This window comes from Pleurodeles waltl, chromosome 3_1 (genome assembly GCF_031143425.1).
Source record: "Pleurodeles waltl isolate 20211129_DDA chromosome 3_1, aPleWal1.hap1.20221129, whole genome shotgun sequence".
NCBI lineage: Eukaryota > Metazoa > Chordata > Amphibia > Caudata > Salamandridae > Pleurodeles > Pleurodeles waltl.
The window spans coordinates 570,014,847-570,029,233 of record NC_090440.1 but is presented as its reverse complement, the minus strand read 5'-3'; the positions used below and the strand labels follow the sequence as shown (position 1 = coordinate 570,029,233).

The 14,387-nt window shown below is 41.9% G+C and overlaps 2 protein-coding genes across 3 annotated transcripts in view; both read right to left on the bottom strand.

The window, feature by feature from the left end:
• Positions 1–14,387, bottom strand: part of LOC138284333 (cell surface hyaluronidase-like) — a 633,659-nt gene that overhangs the window by 328,333 nt on the left and 290,939 nt on the right. For both annotated transcript variants that reach the window (XM_069223000.1, XM_069223001.1), the window contains 2 exons: positions 13,403–13,580; positions 11,709–11,924 (listed from right to left, as the gene is read on the bottom strand). In XM_069223000.1, the coding sequence (XP_069079101.1) occupies positions 11,709–11,924; positions 13,403–13,580 (394 nt within the window). The remainder of the gene's footprint in view (positions 1–11,708; positions 11,925–13,402; positions 13,581–14,387) is intronic.
• CEMIP (cell migration inducing hyaluronidase 1) overlaps positions 1–14,387 on the bottom strand; it is an 899,136-nt gene that overhangs the window by 726,524 nt on the left and 158,225 nt on the right. The window lies entirely within an intron of this gene.

Sequence of the window (14,387 nt, the reverse complement as noted above, 5' to 3'; positions counted from 1 at the left end):
GCGACTATTCTGCCTTTTTGAAAGGAGGCAACAGGGTTAATATACTGTCATAAACCCCGTTAGTGGCAACTGCATCATTCAGATACTTGCAGAAGAGGCAGTATGGACTGGGCTTAAGAGGCCAATACAGGCATGTCACATTAAACTTCCCTTCACCAATATTCCCTTCCCTTTCTCTGTGACCATCTTTTCTGTCCCTTTCCTTTATTCCTTATAAGGGCAGTCGGACCACCAGCCTTAGAACTTACGATGTTGGAAGTTTGGTTGTTGGTGGTTCAGACAGTTAGATGTGACTCTAACAGGACGCTCTCTGGATTTTCTCAGATCCCGATTAAATAATAACCCTAACTGTAATTTTAGCACCTTGTAATAAGTCCCTTGGCACCTCAGATCATTGTCCACCCTAGGAACCATGTTGTCTGAGAGTTTATGTTATTCAAGACCTTGATGAGCCCCTCGTTTGGGTGTCCTCCACACAAGCTGTGCGCTGGTACTAAAGCACTGCCCGTGGCTTGTCACCTTCACTGTCCAGTACCTCCATCCTGGGCCCTGGGGGCAGGCAGTAAATTCAGAGGCACACAAGCTAGCAACAAGCATTGAGGACTGAGAAGAGTTTCTAAGAGGTTGTGTGAGTGGGTCTGTCCTGGTGATAGTGCTATGGAAAGCACTGAAAGGGAATCACCGAGCGTCTAACCCGAGATGTGTTCCGTGGAAAAACGGCCTCATCCCGTGAGAGCCCGCAGGCAGCTTTATAAATAGAAAAAGAAATTCCAGCGCTTGAGGTTTGACTGGGCTCCGAGCGCACGCAGACTCTGACAATCCCTTTTCATCAGAGCAGAGACAAACTTGCAGGAAACGAGCTATGACGACGGAAAATGTGCTGAAACTAGGACAGGGTCTAAGTATGGGATCGCCTGTACGTACGTCTAACGATTGTGTTTTTGCTACATGTGTTATTTACCACATGTCTTGTGGGGAAGGGCTTTTAAGCATAACTGGGCTCAACCATTACTTCTCTCGCCATTGGATTGGCCAAGGCAGCTCACCTCCCTCAATGGTATTGCTCCCAAGTTGACTCGGCCAACACTACATTCCTCCCAACATACAGAATTTTCAAAACAACTAAAACAACAGCATACATTCAGGCCATCCTTTCCCCACTCCTTCTCTACTGTTCATTTCTCCACGCCCACTCTGTTGTTCAAAATCATAATATCATGTAGAGGGGACAGGATGATCTATCAACCTATATCGACAATGATCTTCCTGGGATGGAATCATAGGGGGTGCAGTGGAATCAGCTGCTGGCTCAAAACTTGTCACAGGACCAGCCTCTTCTCGTCCCGATGATAAGCCTGCAGGGGTCACAGTCTGCAATCATTCCTGGTGGTACTAGCAGGTGACAATCATCAAGTTGCCATTCATCTCCAGGGTAAACTTCCGGACCTCAGTCTTTCATCTTTTTGAAAAATGAGGCATTCCTTGTGGCTTCACCTCATCAAGCGGTCATCATCGTGCCATGCATATGCAGCACTCGCCACAGGGACGGCTCTAATGGAAGTCGATATTTACTGCCTTGGTGAAAATCTTGCACCAGCTCAGCAGCTGTCACTTTCACATCAGTGACTGTGGCACACCTCCATCTTCTGGCATCACAGTTTCGCTTTCTCTGTTTTTCCAATACCTGTTCGGCCCAGCAGAGTAGGTGCCCAATTCAGGTGCTGGGAAATAGCATCAGTGACAATTTGTCGCATTCAAATCTGGGCATCTGCCAATACTTTCGGACAAAAGAGTTGATGCCCACTTTAGGGGCAGGTGATTGACATGAGCAATTCAAATAACTTTACATTGCTTGCATCCACTGGGGATTATGTGTCTGTGTTCAGATATTCTAACACATCCTGCCTCTCAAACGGGGAACCATTTTCTATATTAAGTTCCTGTTTCAGGCCATGGATGGCCATCACTTTCTCCAGTTTGGGTATTACTTCACTGGCTGGCGTTCTCTCTGTGATTCTGAGTTCCACGTACTTGGAGTAATCATCCACCATAACTACCATGTTGCTGCCATCCAATAGGCTGCTGATATCGGCACTGGTTCAAACACACAGGGCACACAGGATTCATTCTTTGATAATGGGTGGTAGGGGATCCAGGCTTCCGACAACTTCGCACACTGTGCATGTCTTCAGCACTGTCTCCACCGGCTCTTTCAGCTTGGAAAACAGACTATGTTCCTGATTCTGCTCTTGACCATCCCCTGGTCCCCACACTGAGCTAGGTGGCCATTTGAATAGTAAGGTACCTGGTTGTAGCTAATCAGTGACTCCAGAGGAGGCAACCCTCTGTCTGGGTCAATATCCAACTTGTATCTGACTTCTTTTTGATGAGTAGGAAATTGGAGTAAAACCCCGTCTTGCGCTGACCCAACAGGACTTCCTCTATTGCATTCTTGGAAAGAAGTAAACTGATTTCCTGCTTCAGGAGACAGAGATAGCAGTGTGATGTTCTGCGCGGTGGAAAATTGGGAGGTTTTTGAACAAATTCCAGGGTGTGACTATGCTGGATTACGTCTAACACCCATTTGTTGGAAGAGATACTCTTCCATTGATTGTAAAATTTGGCGAGGGGACTTCCAAATTGTTGAGGTGGGACTGAGGTGACTGGTGCCTGGGACGTATCATTGTCTTCTAAAACTGTCCTGTAACTTGTCTCCAGCCGGAGGACGTTTAAGCACTGGCTGTCTAGAGTAGGAGGACGCTGCATTTGTTTTATAAGTTTGTTGGGAAGGACATGGCAATCGAAAACCTTACTGGGAGTACGGCTGGTATAAAGATTCCTGGTAAGGTACTTGAGATAGGAACTGTCCTCTGCCTCCTTGAAAGGATTGAAAGCGTCATTATTGAAGTGTACCCAGGGAGCGAGAGGTTTCACTGTCCGATTTTATTGACTGCAAAGCATCCTCAATATGCTTTCCGTAAAGATTTTCCCCACCGAATGGCATGTCAAGGATTTTCGCTTGCACAGCTGGGTGAAAAGATGTTACTTTCAACCAACCCTGGTGACGTAAGACGGCCACTCCTGCCATCTGGAAAAAGGCAGTAGAAGATATGTCCATGGCCAAATCAATGATCTCTGATGAGGCCATTTCTCTTTCCAACAGTATGTGCCTTTCATCTTGTCTTCTAGGAGTTATTCCAGAAACCTGACATGTCAGACCATAACTGAATGTCATATCTCTCCAGGACAGCCAGCGCATTAGAGGCTCTAATCAATGTTGCCGCCATGACAAAGAACTGCTTCCCTAAATTATCTGCAACCCTCTCTATCTGGCGGGGCTGAGCAAGGAGAATACAGGTTTCTAGCCCGTTGCTGGCTGCTTGCATTATAAGTGAGTCAGGTCGAGGCTGACCTACAAGGCAAGTTGGGGAACTGTCAGGGGCCTTATATTTGTATGTATAGTTTTGGAATGACAGCAGCCACTGAAGCCTGTGCTTTCATTAATTTTAATCTCTCTTGCAAGATGTATTCCACAATGGGGATAGATCTTACTGTGTGCTGAGCTGAATCCTTGAAATCATAAAGAAAGCATTTGGTTTGCTTAGCTGGGAGTGGCAAAGAGCTTAGACGCTTGTTCCAAGAGTTCATGAAAGCAACCTATATCCGTTGGAGCTGGGGTAGGCGATGCAGATAGTGGTGCCACATAGTCGTCCCATTCTGGGTGATCGCCCATCAGAATCAAAGGGAATTTCACCTTCCTCAGGCTGTTGGTCCCAATTGTACCAGCAAACATATCTCTGTTCATAATAGGTGGTAGTCCACCTTTCGCTGTGGCCAAATAGGGCTTCTTGGAAGAGATACTGCCTCTGGAGTGTTAGCACATGTTGGAGTCTGCTGTGTCGAGGTATTGGCCTCAAGAAACCTTCTTTAAAAGTCATTTATCAATATGCCCAAGTGGGTGACCAAACAAATAGAGACCGCAATAGTGGTCCCTTGCAACTCATGTTGCTCTCTCTCGGGCTCCACGTAAGGGTAATGCTCCTGGAAAGTATCATACTCCTGAGCGGACACCTGGCCTCAATCCCGAAAAGAAAAATCACCTTCTAGATAGGTAAAACGACCTTGGCTGACATCCTCAGTTTCCTGGCACTTGACATTTAGTTGAGAAGGACTGTTAGCAGTGACAAACAGACTTTTATCCTCTGATTCCTGCATCTCAAACAGGCGTACTGGGGGTAAAAGTGCCACCTTCGAAATGTCAGATTACATAGCCATTGGAATGCCTTTTTCAGAAATAAAAACAGTATCTTTTCCTGCCATTGACGAGGTCGTTGACAATGTCACAGACGGTGAAGACAATACATGTTATAGTGCCACTTTCAGCATTGACAGTGAGGAAAGAATTGGTAAACAAGGTAACAAGGAAATCTTCCTCCCGGGGTGCCATGTGGTATCAACAACATTAGAGCCACAGTATCAGTTTTAGGGCCCAAGACAGCATGGCATCAGTATCTGCTCTGGCACAGGTCCATTGGTATCAATACTAGCACAATCAGCAAGGGCAAAAAATCTGCAAGAGTTCTTGACAGACATTTTTGGTGGTAATATATGCACATGCAAGAACCAAGTGAGTCAACAATCTTATTTACTCGGTTTACTTATGTGATTTTACAGAGACGTTCACTTCAACAATCACAGTTCAACGTGCTGAACCCCGATAGTGATGCAGAGACTATTGAGAGGGCCTCAGGGATCCTTGTGTCCGACCGGTGCAGGTACCAGGTGTACACTATGCCATGTGGCTGAGGCTACTCGAGCACAGCATGTCTTGGTAAAATGACTATATATAAAATAAACAAATGCACTAATCTTATGCCCTTTGAAACATATACATTTTAAGAAGCTAATGGAACTTCCATTTACTTTTTTCAACTATGAGAAAAACAGAGAGACAGTTCTATAACTTTGGAACCAATACAGAAAAGTCTCTGCCGCCCTTCATTTTTAATTTAAAATAGGAAGTGGCTAGGAGTTAAGTTTCTCCAGATCTCAATGTCCTCCTTGAGATGTAGTGCTGTAATTTCTTAAAGATGTTAATTAGTCCTGTTTGATTAAAGTCTTGAAGCGATAAACAGGCTGGTTTTCAGCGGCCAGTGTACTCTTTCAAGACGGTAGAGGCTGAATCATATTTTCTTCTTCTTGTTATGAGCTTAGCAGACCAATTTTGTACTTGTTGGAGTCTCGTCAATATCTTACCAGGAAGTCCTAGGTGTAGTACATTACAGTAGTCCAGATAGGTCTGCATCGGTAGTAGTGGAATAGCTTTCTCCAAAAATGTAAACGTAAAAAACATGAGACTGATACAATAGATATCTATTAATTCATGCCCAATTCAGAATCTATTATCACTCCCATGTTTTTTTCTTTTCCTGTGGGAACAGGTACAGGAGCATCACCCAGATCTACAGGCCACCAGTTTGGCACCTTTGTTATGGATAAGAAACCAAAACACAGTAATTCAATTATGTCACCTTTCAATTTTAGTCCATTTGTTCAATTCAGTTCTTGACTTCTTGCATACAGTTATGGAAATTCCTAGCTGAAGTTAGTTCTTCAGCTATCGATACGACTATCTGGGTATCACATGTATAGGACATTAAGGGTAGCCTAAAATTCGGTGTTAATTTCGGCAGAGGAGAGATGTCAAGGCTAAACAGCGTAGAGGTTAGAATAAAGACCTGTGGCACTCCATGTGCTAAAGTTAGGGAGATGGGTGGCCATTCTAGCAGTCTGGTTCAATTAACTTAGGAAGGAGGACAACTAATCCAGGTATTTTCTCTGACTCTCAATGCTTTTAGTTTAGTTATCAGAATTGGATGGGAGACTGTATCAAATGCAGCACTAAGATCCAATAGGATTAATGCTGCACCATGGCCCTCATCCAACAGGTTCCTTATGTCATCTAACACAGTTACAAGGGTGGTCTCTGTTCATTGAAGGGACCTAAACCTAGCCCGTGTTTTGTCCAATAAATGGTATTCTATTTGTTTGACCAATCGTCTGTTAATTTCTTTTTCCATAATTTTCGCTGCAAAAGGCCTGTAGTTAAAAAGTTGTTCGGTACCAGAATTTGTGATTTTTTAAAATAGAATTTCTGTTTCCTTCCACAACTTGGGAACATATGGCCGTAATAATTGCTTGGTTACATAATTCAGTTACTACTGGTGCAAACAACACAGCTCCTAAATGGAAGCAGAAGGCTAGACAGGCATCCAGCGGTGAACTGGATGTAATTGTCAAACTCATCATATTCTACTTCATGAGGTCATAAAAATCTAACTTCCATTGAATCGATAATTCTTCATCCCTCGGATCGCTCCCAATGAAGTTGATGCAAATGTTATCTATCTTCTCATGAAAGAAAGATGAGAATGCGTCACATAGACGGTTAGAGTTAGTAGGTTCAGTATAAGACAAGACCAAGAAGCACGCACTTTTTATCAGCTAAACACATCCCTATCAGTGTTTTCTGCTTTCTAAATTTTATCTACAAAATATTTTTTTCGCCCGTATGCCTAATTGTTTATTTCTTTTTAATTCTTGTTTATGTTCAGATTTATCATTTTCTAATCCTGTTTCTGTCCAAACCCTTCGATTTTTTTATCTTCTTTTGGCCATAGCCAACTCACTGGAGTACAAGGGAGGGGTTACCACAATCTTTCTAAAACTCTTCCATGTTACTGCTGCAATGCAGTCTAGTGCCATTGTTGTTCCAGCACATTAACCACTTCAAGCATAGACTACAGCACTGTCTTACCTGCAACAAGCCAAAAAAACAATACAAAGAGCAAATTGAAGGATTAAAAAAAGAACATCTCAGAAGCCAGAAGAACCATCCACTAATCAAGTTTATAAAAAATAAACCTACTTACTTCCATTATACGGAACTAAATTCAGTCCTCTGGAACCCACAGAGCTCCCAAAAATCAAAATAACACTGGAAGAGTTGACAAAACTGAGGAACTCACTTGCACGAGTTCTCTGCATGAGGTTATTTGACAGAATTTTGTTGTCAGAAATATTATGTAGACAGAATATCATGTCAAAAATATCAAGGAACAAAATATCGAGAAGGTAAATCAAAATAGGTAAGTATACATTTCTGATCTTAGCTCCACATCTGCGTACCTTGAAGACTGATATATCATCAAGGGATATATATGTGGAGTTAAGCATAGCAAAACTTTGCTTACCCATAGAAAGGTACCTTCACGATATTCTTGTCCATGATATTTTGTCCACACAATATTTTTTCTATGATGTTTTGCCCATACACCCTACACGGCAAATTCTTTGAGGTGCAGCATGCAAACAATGGCTTGTCTAAAAGGCTCCCTCCCGTAGATGTTGGGTCAACAACAAGAAGCACCATTTGAAGATAAGTCATACTATTGAAGTGTTATCACTCACTCAGTTTTGTTCAAATTTTGCTTCCTTTCCTCTGGCAAAAACTGGATTTTTAAAAAAAGATTTGCCGAATGTGGGGCTTGGTTAACTTTAGCTGCTATGTTGCTTTGTTCAGCATCTGATCATTAATCTTCGGCTGGAAGGTCATTTGTGAATTTTTGATGGAGAAGAGGATTGTTTGATGAATAAACATTTTCAGGGCAATTTATCTTTTTTAGGTGAATGATAACTACATTACGATCTTGCATTGTCTGAACGTGCAAGGATACGACCAAGAAATCCAGAAACTTGCATTTGACTTTAAAGATCTGGTCCTGCCATGTACCAGGTCAAAACATTAGCTCAGGATACCACTTTATAGTCTTGCAACCACTGCCACGTCTCCCTAAGAGCTCTGTAGATGTCTTCTCTGTTGCTACCCCATTCCAGCTTTCATAACAAATTCTGTATCTGCTCTTGTTTTAACTTTCATTATCAGCGCTACCGCTGCCATTGCTTTGCTGGCTCTCGTTACAAAATATGTTTCTGGCCCATCTGCCACCTCGCATTATAACCTCTACATCTAACATTCCTAAGCCAGCTTCTATTGCCAACTCTGTACCACCCCTCATTATAAGCTCCATCTATACCTCCGATTGCTGTGCCAGCTTCTATTACCAACTTTGCTCTAGTACCACTTTGTGTGTACCCCGCATGCTTCCTCTCATGATAAGCTCTATACCTTCCATTCCTGTGCCAGCTTCTATTACCAACTTTGTGTGTGCCTCGCATGCTTCCTCTCAATATGAGCTCTATACCTCCGATTCCTGTGCCAGCTTCTATTACCAAACGTGCGTGCCCCGCATGCCACCTCTCATTATGAGCTCTATACCTGCCATTCCTACTTCAGCTTTACAAGTTCCATTCCAGTCCTAACTTATTACAAGTTTTTTTTCTACCTACTTATGCCACTTCTGAATATAAGTTCCATATATGGATAATCCCAAGCTATGTAGCTAATAATAATACCAACAATTATACAATAACAATTCATTATTATGAGTTATTAATTTTGTTCTTAAATCTAAGTGTCTTTATTGTTCTTTCATATGATTTGAATTAGTAACTTCTGCGATTCCATGTGAAATGACAAAGTACATGAAAAAGTTTACATTTCACAAGCTGGTACTTCAGCCTCATGCGATAAAACAAAGAATTGGAAAACGCATACACGTACACATCAGAAGACAAGTGGGTCAGTGCTCTGTTGCGATTGGTCTCTTCAACTGTAGTTCACACTTAGCTTACATGTGCCACCGCGCAATAGGACAATTGATCAGCTCACTTCAGTCATTGGCTTTCTGACAATGCCACCACAAACCCCTTCACAAAAAGTGCACTTCGGTGCCATGGCTGGAAGACCAGTATTTTACTTTGGAAATGTGTTTTTCCCCATTTTGTTGTCCATTTGAGCGGTCTGAGTTTGTTTAAACTATGCCTCCAGATTGGAGTATTTAAAAGCCAACCACATATTTGCTTCCTTCATATTTTCCTGTGATGTACATTAACACCTAAAACGGTTTCCACAGATGTTTTATGCACACCTGCCAGCTTGGAGGCATATTCATATTTCTATTCAACTTACATGAGATTTGTTTTTTCAGTTACAATTTTATTACAAGCATATTGGTTCTAGGGGTGGATGATGGACTCAGCTCTGCTCACGGAGTTTGTGGAGTTTTTCCCACTCCGCACTCCGCTTTGAGCACAGAGTTCTGAAAATCTCTGCATAGCAGAGTTTTTTTCTTCATTCGAGCTTGCCAACATTAAGCTGGTGAGCAAGGAAAATCTCACTCAGGCCACCTCCCAGCGAGATTTCTCAACACGGGTGGTCGCAGATGGTTGCTACCACTCATGTTGAGAAACATTTCATTCGCATTGAGGAAGGTGCCTCTCGAGTAGAAAATCCACTCGAATGCCAGAAAAGAAGCAGCACACTCTACTGCTGCGCATCGTGCGAGTTGTGCTGATTTTTCAGTGTGGGAAAATCACCCAGCACTAAAAATCAGCACGAACAGCGTGACCTAATGCACTCCACCGCTTGCAGAACTCCTCGTAGCACAGCAGAGTTTTCTGGACACTTCGCAGAGTTCCACCGCAAACTCCGCCCAGACCTAATGGGTACCACATTTAAACAGCTACATTTTTGTTGATTTTTAACTTCTTTTTACTTTTGTGGCATATGCTTGCAGTAAAAAAATGTAGATAATCATTTTATTTATTTAATATAAGCATTTTTGCAACCATTTGGGTACATTAAAACAGTGGCACGTTTTCTTCTTAGTTCTTTTATTTATTTTAGTGACATATGATTGCAATAAACATATTTTAAAAAATAACCATGACACCAGCCTAACAACGTCAGCCCTGTTAGCTTCACTATTGCTTGCTAGAAATAATTGCCAAAGTTTGGATCCAGACCAACATTTAGCAGTGAGTACGAAAATCAGTAAGAGCAACTCAGCAGGTGAGATAGATTATATTTGGCATTGCCAGTCTACAAAAATACACATCCCATGGAGGGTAAATCAGCATGTTCCATTTTTTTAAATCGCAGACACAGACTGCCCTAGGGGATTGCTTTAAGAAATTCCATCTATTATTTGGGTGCACCAGGTCTTACAGATGTTGCTCAATCTAAAAAAAGTCACGTTAACACATTAAACAACAAAACCCAAAAGTGGGACCTCATCTCTATCCCATTCACTTCAACAGTTGAATCACACATACATCAGTTTTCAAACGTCTAAAACACTTAATTAAGTGGCCAACCAACAATCTAGTTGTACCACTTGACGGAAAACAAAGCTCATACAAATTCACCAGTCACACAGCCCAGCAAAGTGGTCATATCTCTTCAAGCAACGATGCAATATGAATACAGTAGATACAAATACAAATATAGTGTTCCAGCCTTTTTTTCGCCACAGTGCACGTCCTAGATGCCAGATGCCTTCTTCATATTTCTTTTTTGTTCTGCATATATCAATTTAGAGTCTAGCAGACAGATTTCCATCAGCCTATTCATTTACAATTCATTGCTGCTCAGTCATTCATATATTTCACATAGAAGAAATGCAGTTCTCCTACCAGATGGGAAGAAGTGTGAGTTTCTGATCTTCAGAGCTTACGTACAAAGGGAACAACCCTACAGTTTTCTGGCTATTGGGTTTGCCACATAAGGGCAGTTGAGAGAAGTAGTAATGGGTTATGAAGTGACATGAATGGAGGAACAGTAATGTTAGAGAGATTGAAAGGGTTGTAGACAAGGATGGTGGGCAAGTAGCCGCAGGGACAGGAGGCAACACAGCGTGGCTTGGTGAGGGCCGTGGAATTTGAGAAGGGGACAGATGTATAGCTTGTGGGAAGATCCATGAAACTAAATGTTGCCAGAAGGACTCTGACAAGCGAATTTGCACTGCACTCAGAACAGTGTTAAGCAAGAGGATGGAAGGCAACTGTTGTTTCTCTCTACAGTTTGACATTTTGTGATTACATGTTAATTCAAAAAGTCTTCTCTCACTGTGTTCCAGAAAACTTGGATGAGAAATTAACCTTGACTTAAAACGTCCAATTATTTCCTCTTTTTTATATCTGTTGAATAACACCCTGTTTATGTTCTATCTTCGGGTTGCCTCCTCTCTTCGAGTAAAGTCTATTCTAAGCTGCATGCCTGTGTGCTTAATCCTTGTACCTCTGCAAAAACCCACAGCTCATTTGATAGGCCACAACCTCTTTTTCTATGAAACTATATACCTGCATCCTAACAATACTTAATCTCCTCCAGCCCATCCATTCATTTTGCATGAGCTTCCATAGCCCCTACTAAGGATCCCACACAACTACCTATTAATTTAATCTACCACAGAGAAACTGGAGTACATACAGGCAATGGTTACCTTAAGAGCACAAGAACAATCCCAAAAGACAGCAATACCCAATAAACATTAGACTAACCACTAACACTCAGTTCCCAAGTTGCATGCTATTGCTGCAAAATGATTCGATGACTTATCAAGGTCAGTGAGCACTACATACATACAATTAAAATACTATGCAGTACAAATTGTTCAGTCATCACAATCACGGAATCACAGCCTGCCTTCCCAGTGCTGGTTGCAAATTCGGCACTAATTCAGTCTACTGATTCTTCCACCCCTCCAACAAGCCACATAATATTTGTAAGAATATCATTATCTCACTTGTGCATATTTGCCAGGACATATCACAGCATTCCACCGGGGCACCGTGAAACAGCCCGGATTTTGGATCAAGAAGTTATCCGCTCGACCTATAAAGGTGTCAGCATATCCCGTCAATGATCCATCCAGGTCATGGAAAATAGACACTTTGTCACCATCATTGTTGTTGTCTCCAAACCACTGCCCAGGCTTCCCAAAAAATACCTTCAGCCCCACCTGCGGGAAAAGGGACAAAGGGTTAGCACCGCAGAAATACATCAGCGAACGATGCAGAGAAACACACACAAGCACTACAGAAAGACACCAGCTAAAGTTTCAGAGGAAATTCAGAAAAAGCGGTCTAAAATATCATGAAAATAAACACTGCAGACACATAAATATACTCAACAAGAAACAACAATAAAATAGTGCAGAGCTATTAACAAATACATTGCAAGAAAATGTCAAGAAGCAAGCTCGGGGAGAGGGTTTTTTCGTAAACACTGTACAGAAAGATGCCAATATACATGCTGCAGAGCCTTAACACTCACTGCAAAAAAACATCAACAAAAGCCACATGGTGATATAAAAAAGCTTAAGAAAGACATCAACAAATACACCACAGAGAATTATTACAAGGTATTTGCAGAGACTCATCCACTGACTCACTCTAAGACATATTAATAACCACGATGCTAAGACACATCAATAGACACAATGCCGAGACAACAAACGTTGAAGAGTTGTACAGAGCTGAAAGACACAACGATCACTTTAGAGCTAGAGTCCAGCAGCTGTGTGATAACTAGGAAGGAAATAGGGTTGAATAGTGAACCTTCATTTCATAAGCATCAGTAGAGAGATCTGAGCAAATGCAGTACAGACAGCACCCATAAATACTGCATGTCCATAACATATCAGTAACCACTACAGAGATCCCAACGGGGAAACCGGAGGGACATGAGCAAACGCTGCACTAATATAAAAAAACAAGCCAGAAACGAATCATAAAACATACACAGAAAGTCATAAACACGCTGCATGAAGATGACAATAGGTACATAGCAGAGTTGTCAGCAACTCTATGCAGCGTATTCAGCAAACACACGTCTTAGCTATCAATAAACGCTACAAATACAGTGAACCAAACACTTTGCAGAAACACACTTGCAACTAAACTGCGGCAACATCAGCAAAGACATTACCAAACACACCATCAAGACACCAACAAACGAAATACAAAATGCAGAGAGCCACCAATAAACGCACTGTAGAAAATTCGACGCACATAAGTATACTGTACTGACATCGTCAAATACAGAAAGTCATAAATAAACACACTGCAGAGACATCCACAAATGCATTTCTGAAACTACAAAGGCACTGCAGAGACATCTATAAATAGACCACAGAGGACGTGAGTAAAACCTGTGCAGCAAGCCATCAGTAACCATTTTACAGAATGCTGACATCTGTATAAGGACCGAGGGCCTGATTACGACAGTGGCAGATGGGATAATCCGTCACAAACGTGACAGATATCCCACCGCCGTTTTACAAGATGCATAGGATATAATGGAACTTGTAATACAGTGGACGGGTTATCCATCACATTTGTGACGGACTATTCCATCCGCCAACGTCGTAATCAGGCCCCTAATGTCCTTATACAGGCAAACTGGACTCCTCATTGGGCGTTTTTTCTCCAAACTTACATTTCGCTCCATCTTGACCTGGGAGATGTTATTCTGTGGTGTGATTTGCCACGAGTTCTTCATGAAGAAACCAATGGCACTGGAGGGCCTGTCAGCAGAAGGGGTGAATTTCCTAAAGGTACATTTCAGTAGTCGAAGTGGCCCATCGTATATCTGGAACCCACGAATGGGGAAAGTCCTGTAGGTGAGGGAAAGGCAAAATTTCTTTATTGCGAATCTGAAATTTGCAATGGGAAATTCTGACCTCTATGCATCCATGCCACTTCAGGTTCACAACCTCGAGATTATGATGACGACTGCTGTTGCTGTCATCACGAGTGAAAGTAACAGTACTAGTATGGTAATCATTTAGGGTATTGTCATCTTTTGCATTATTCTAGCCCTTTTACTGTTATTATGTTAAATATTACCAGCTTTACTCACAAGTACTATAATATTAACGCTAAATTAATGCAGATTATGACTAAAGCAAGTGAAAGGGAAATGCATGTATTGGTGTGAGAAATTGAGTTACTGGTTGAGGGAGCTGAAAGCCTACTCAAGCAGCAACCACAATCTTTGTCAGGGTGAAGTCATAAGCAAACCCCAAATTTACCTGTGCTCAACGCTCTGGTAGATTTGCACAGATCAGTCAGGCTTCATTTGGAGGCAATGAATAAAGTATTTATGCAGCACTGCAAACAGTAATAATGTGAAAACACAAGAAAAATGCCAAAACAATTTAGAAAAATATAGTGCATATTAATAAATAACTCAAGATCAAAACAACAAAAATCCAGTCAGCAGAACTGAAGATATGCCATATTAAAGATTTCAGTGTATATAGAGCCAAAAAGCACAAAGTGGCAACTGTCGTTATCTGGTTGTGTCAGACCAGGACAAAGACACAAGTTCAAACTGACCATGATGGAGCATGGGCTGGCTACGGAGACCTAGTTAGTCCAGCTGAACAAGAGTAGAGTAAATACTGGTTGCAAAGCGATAC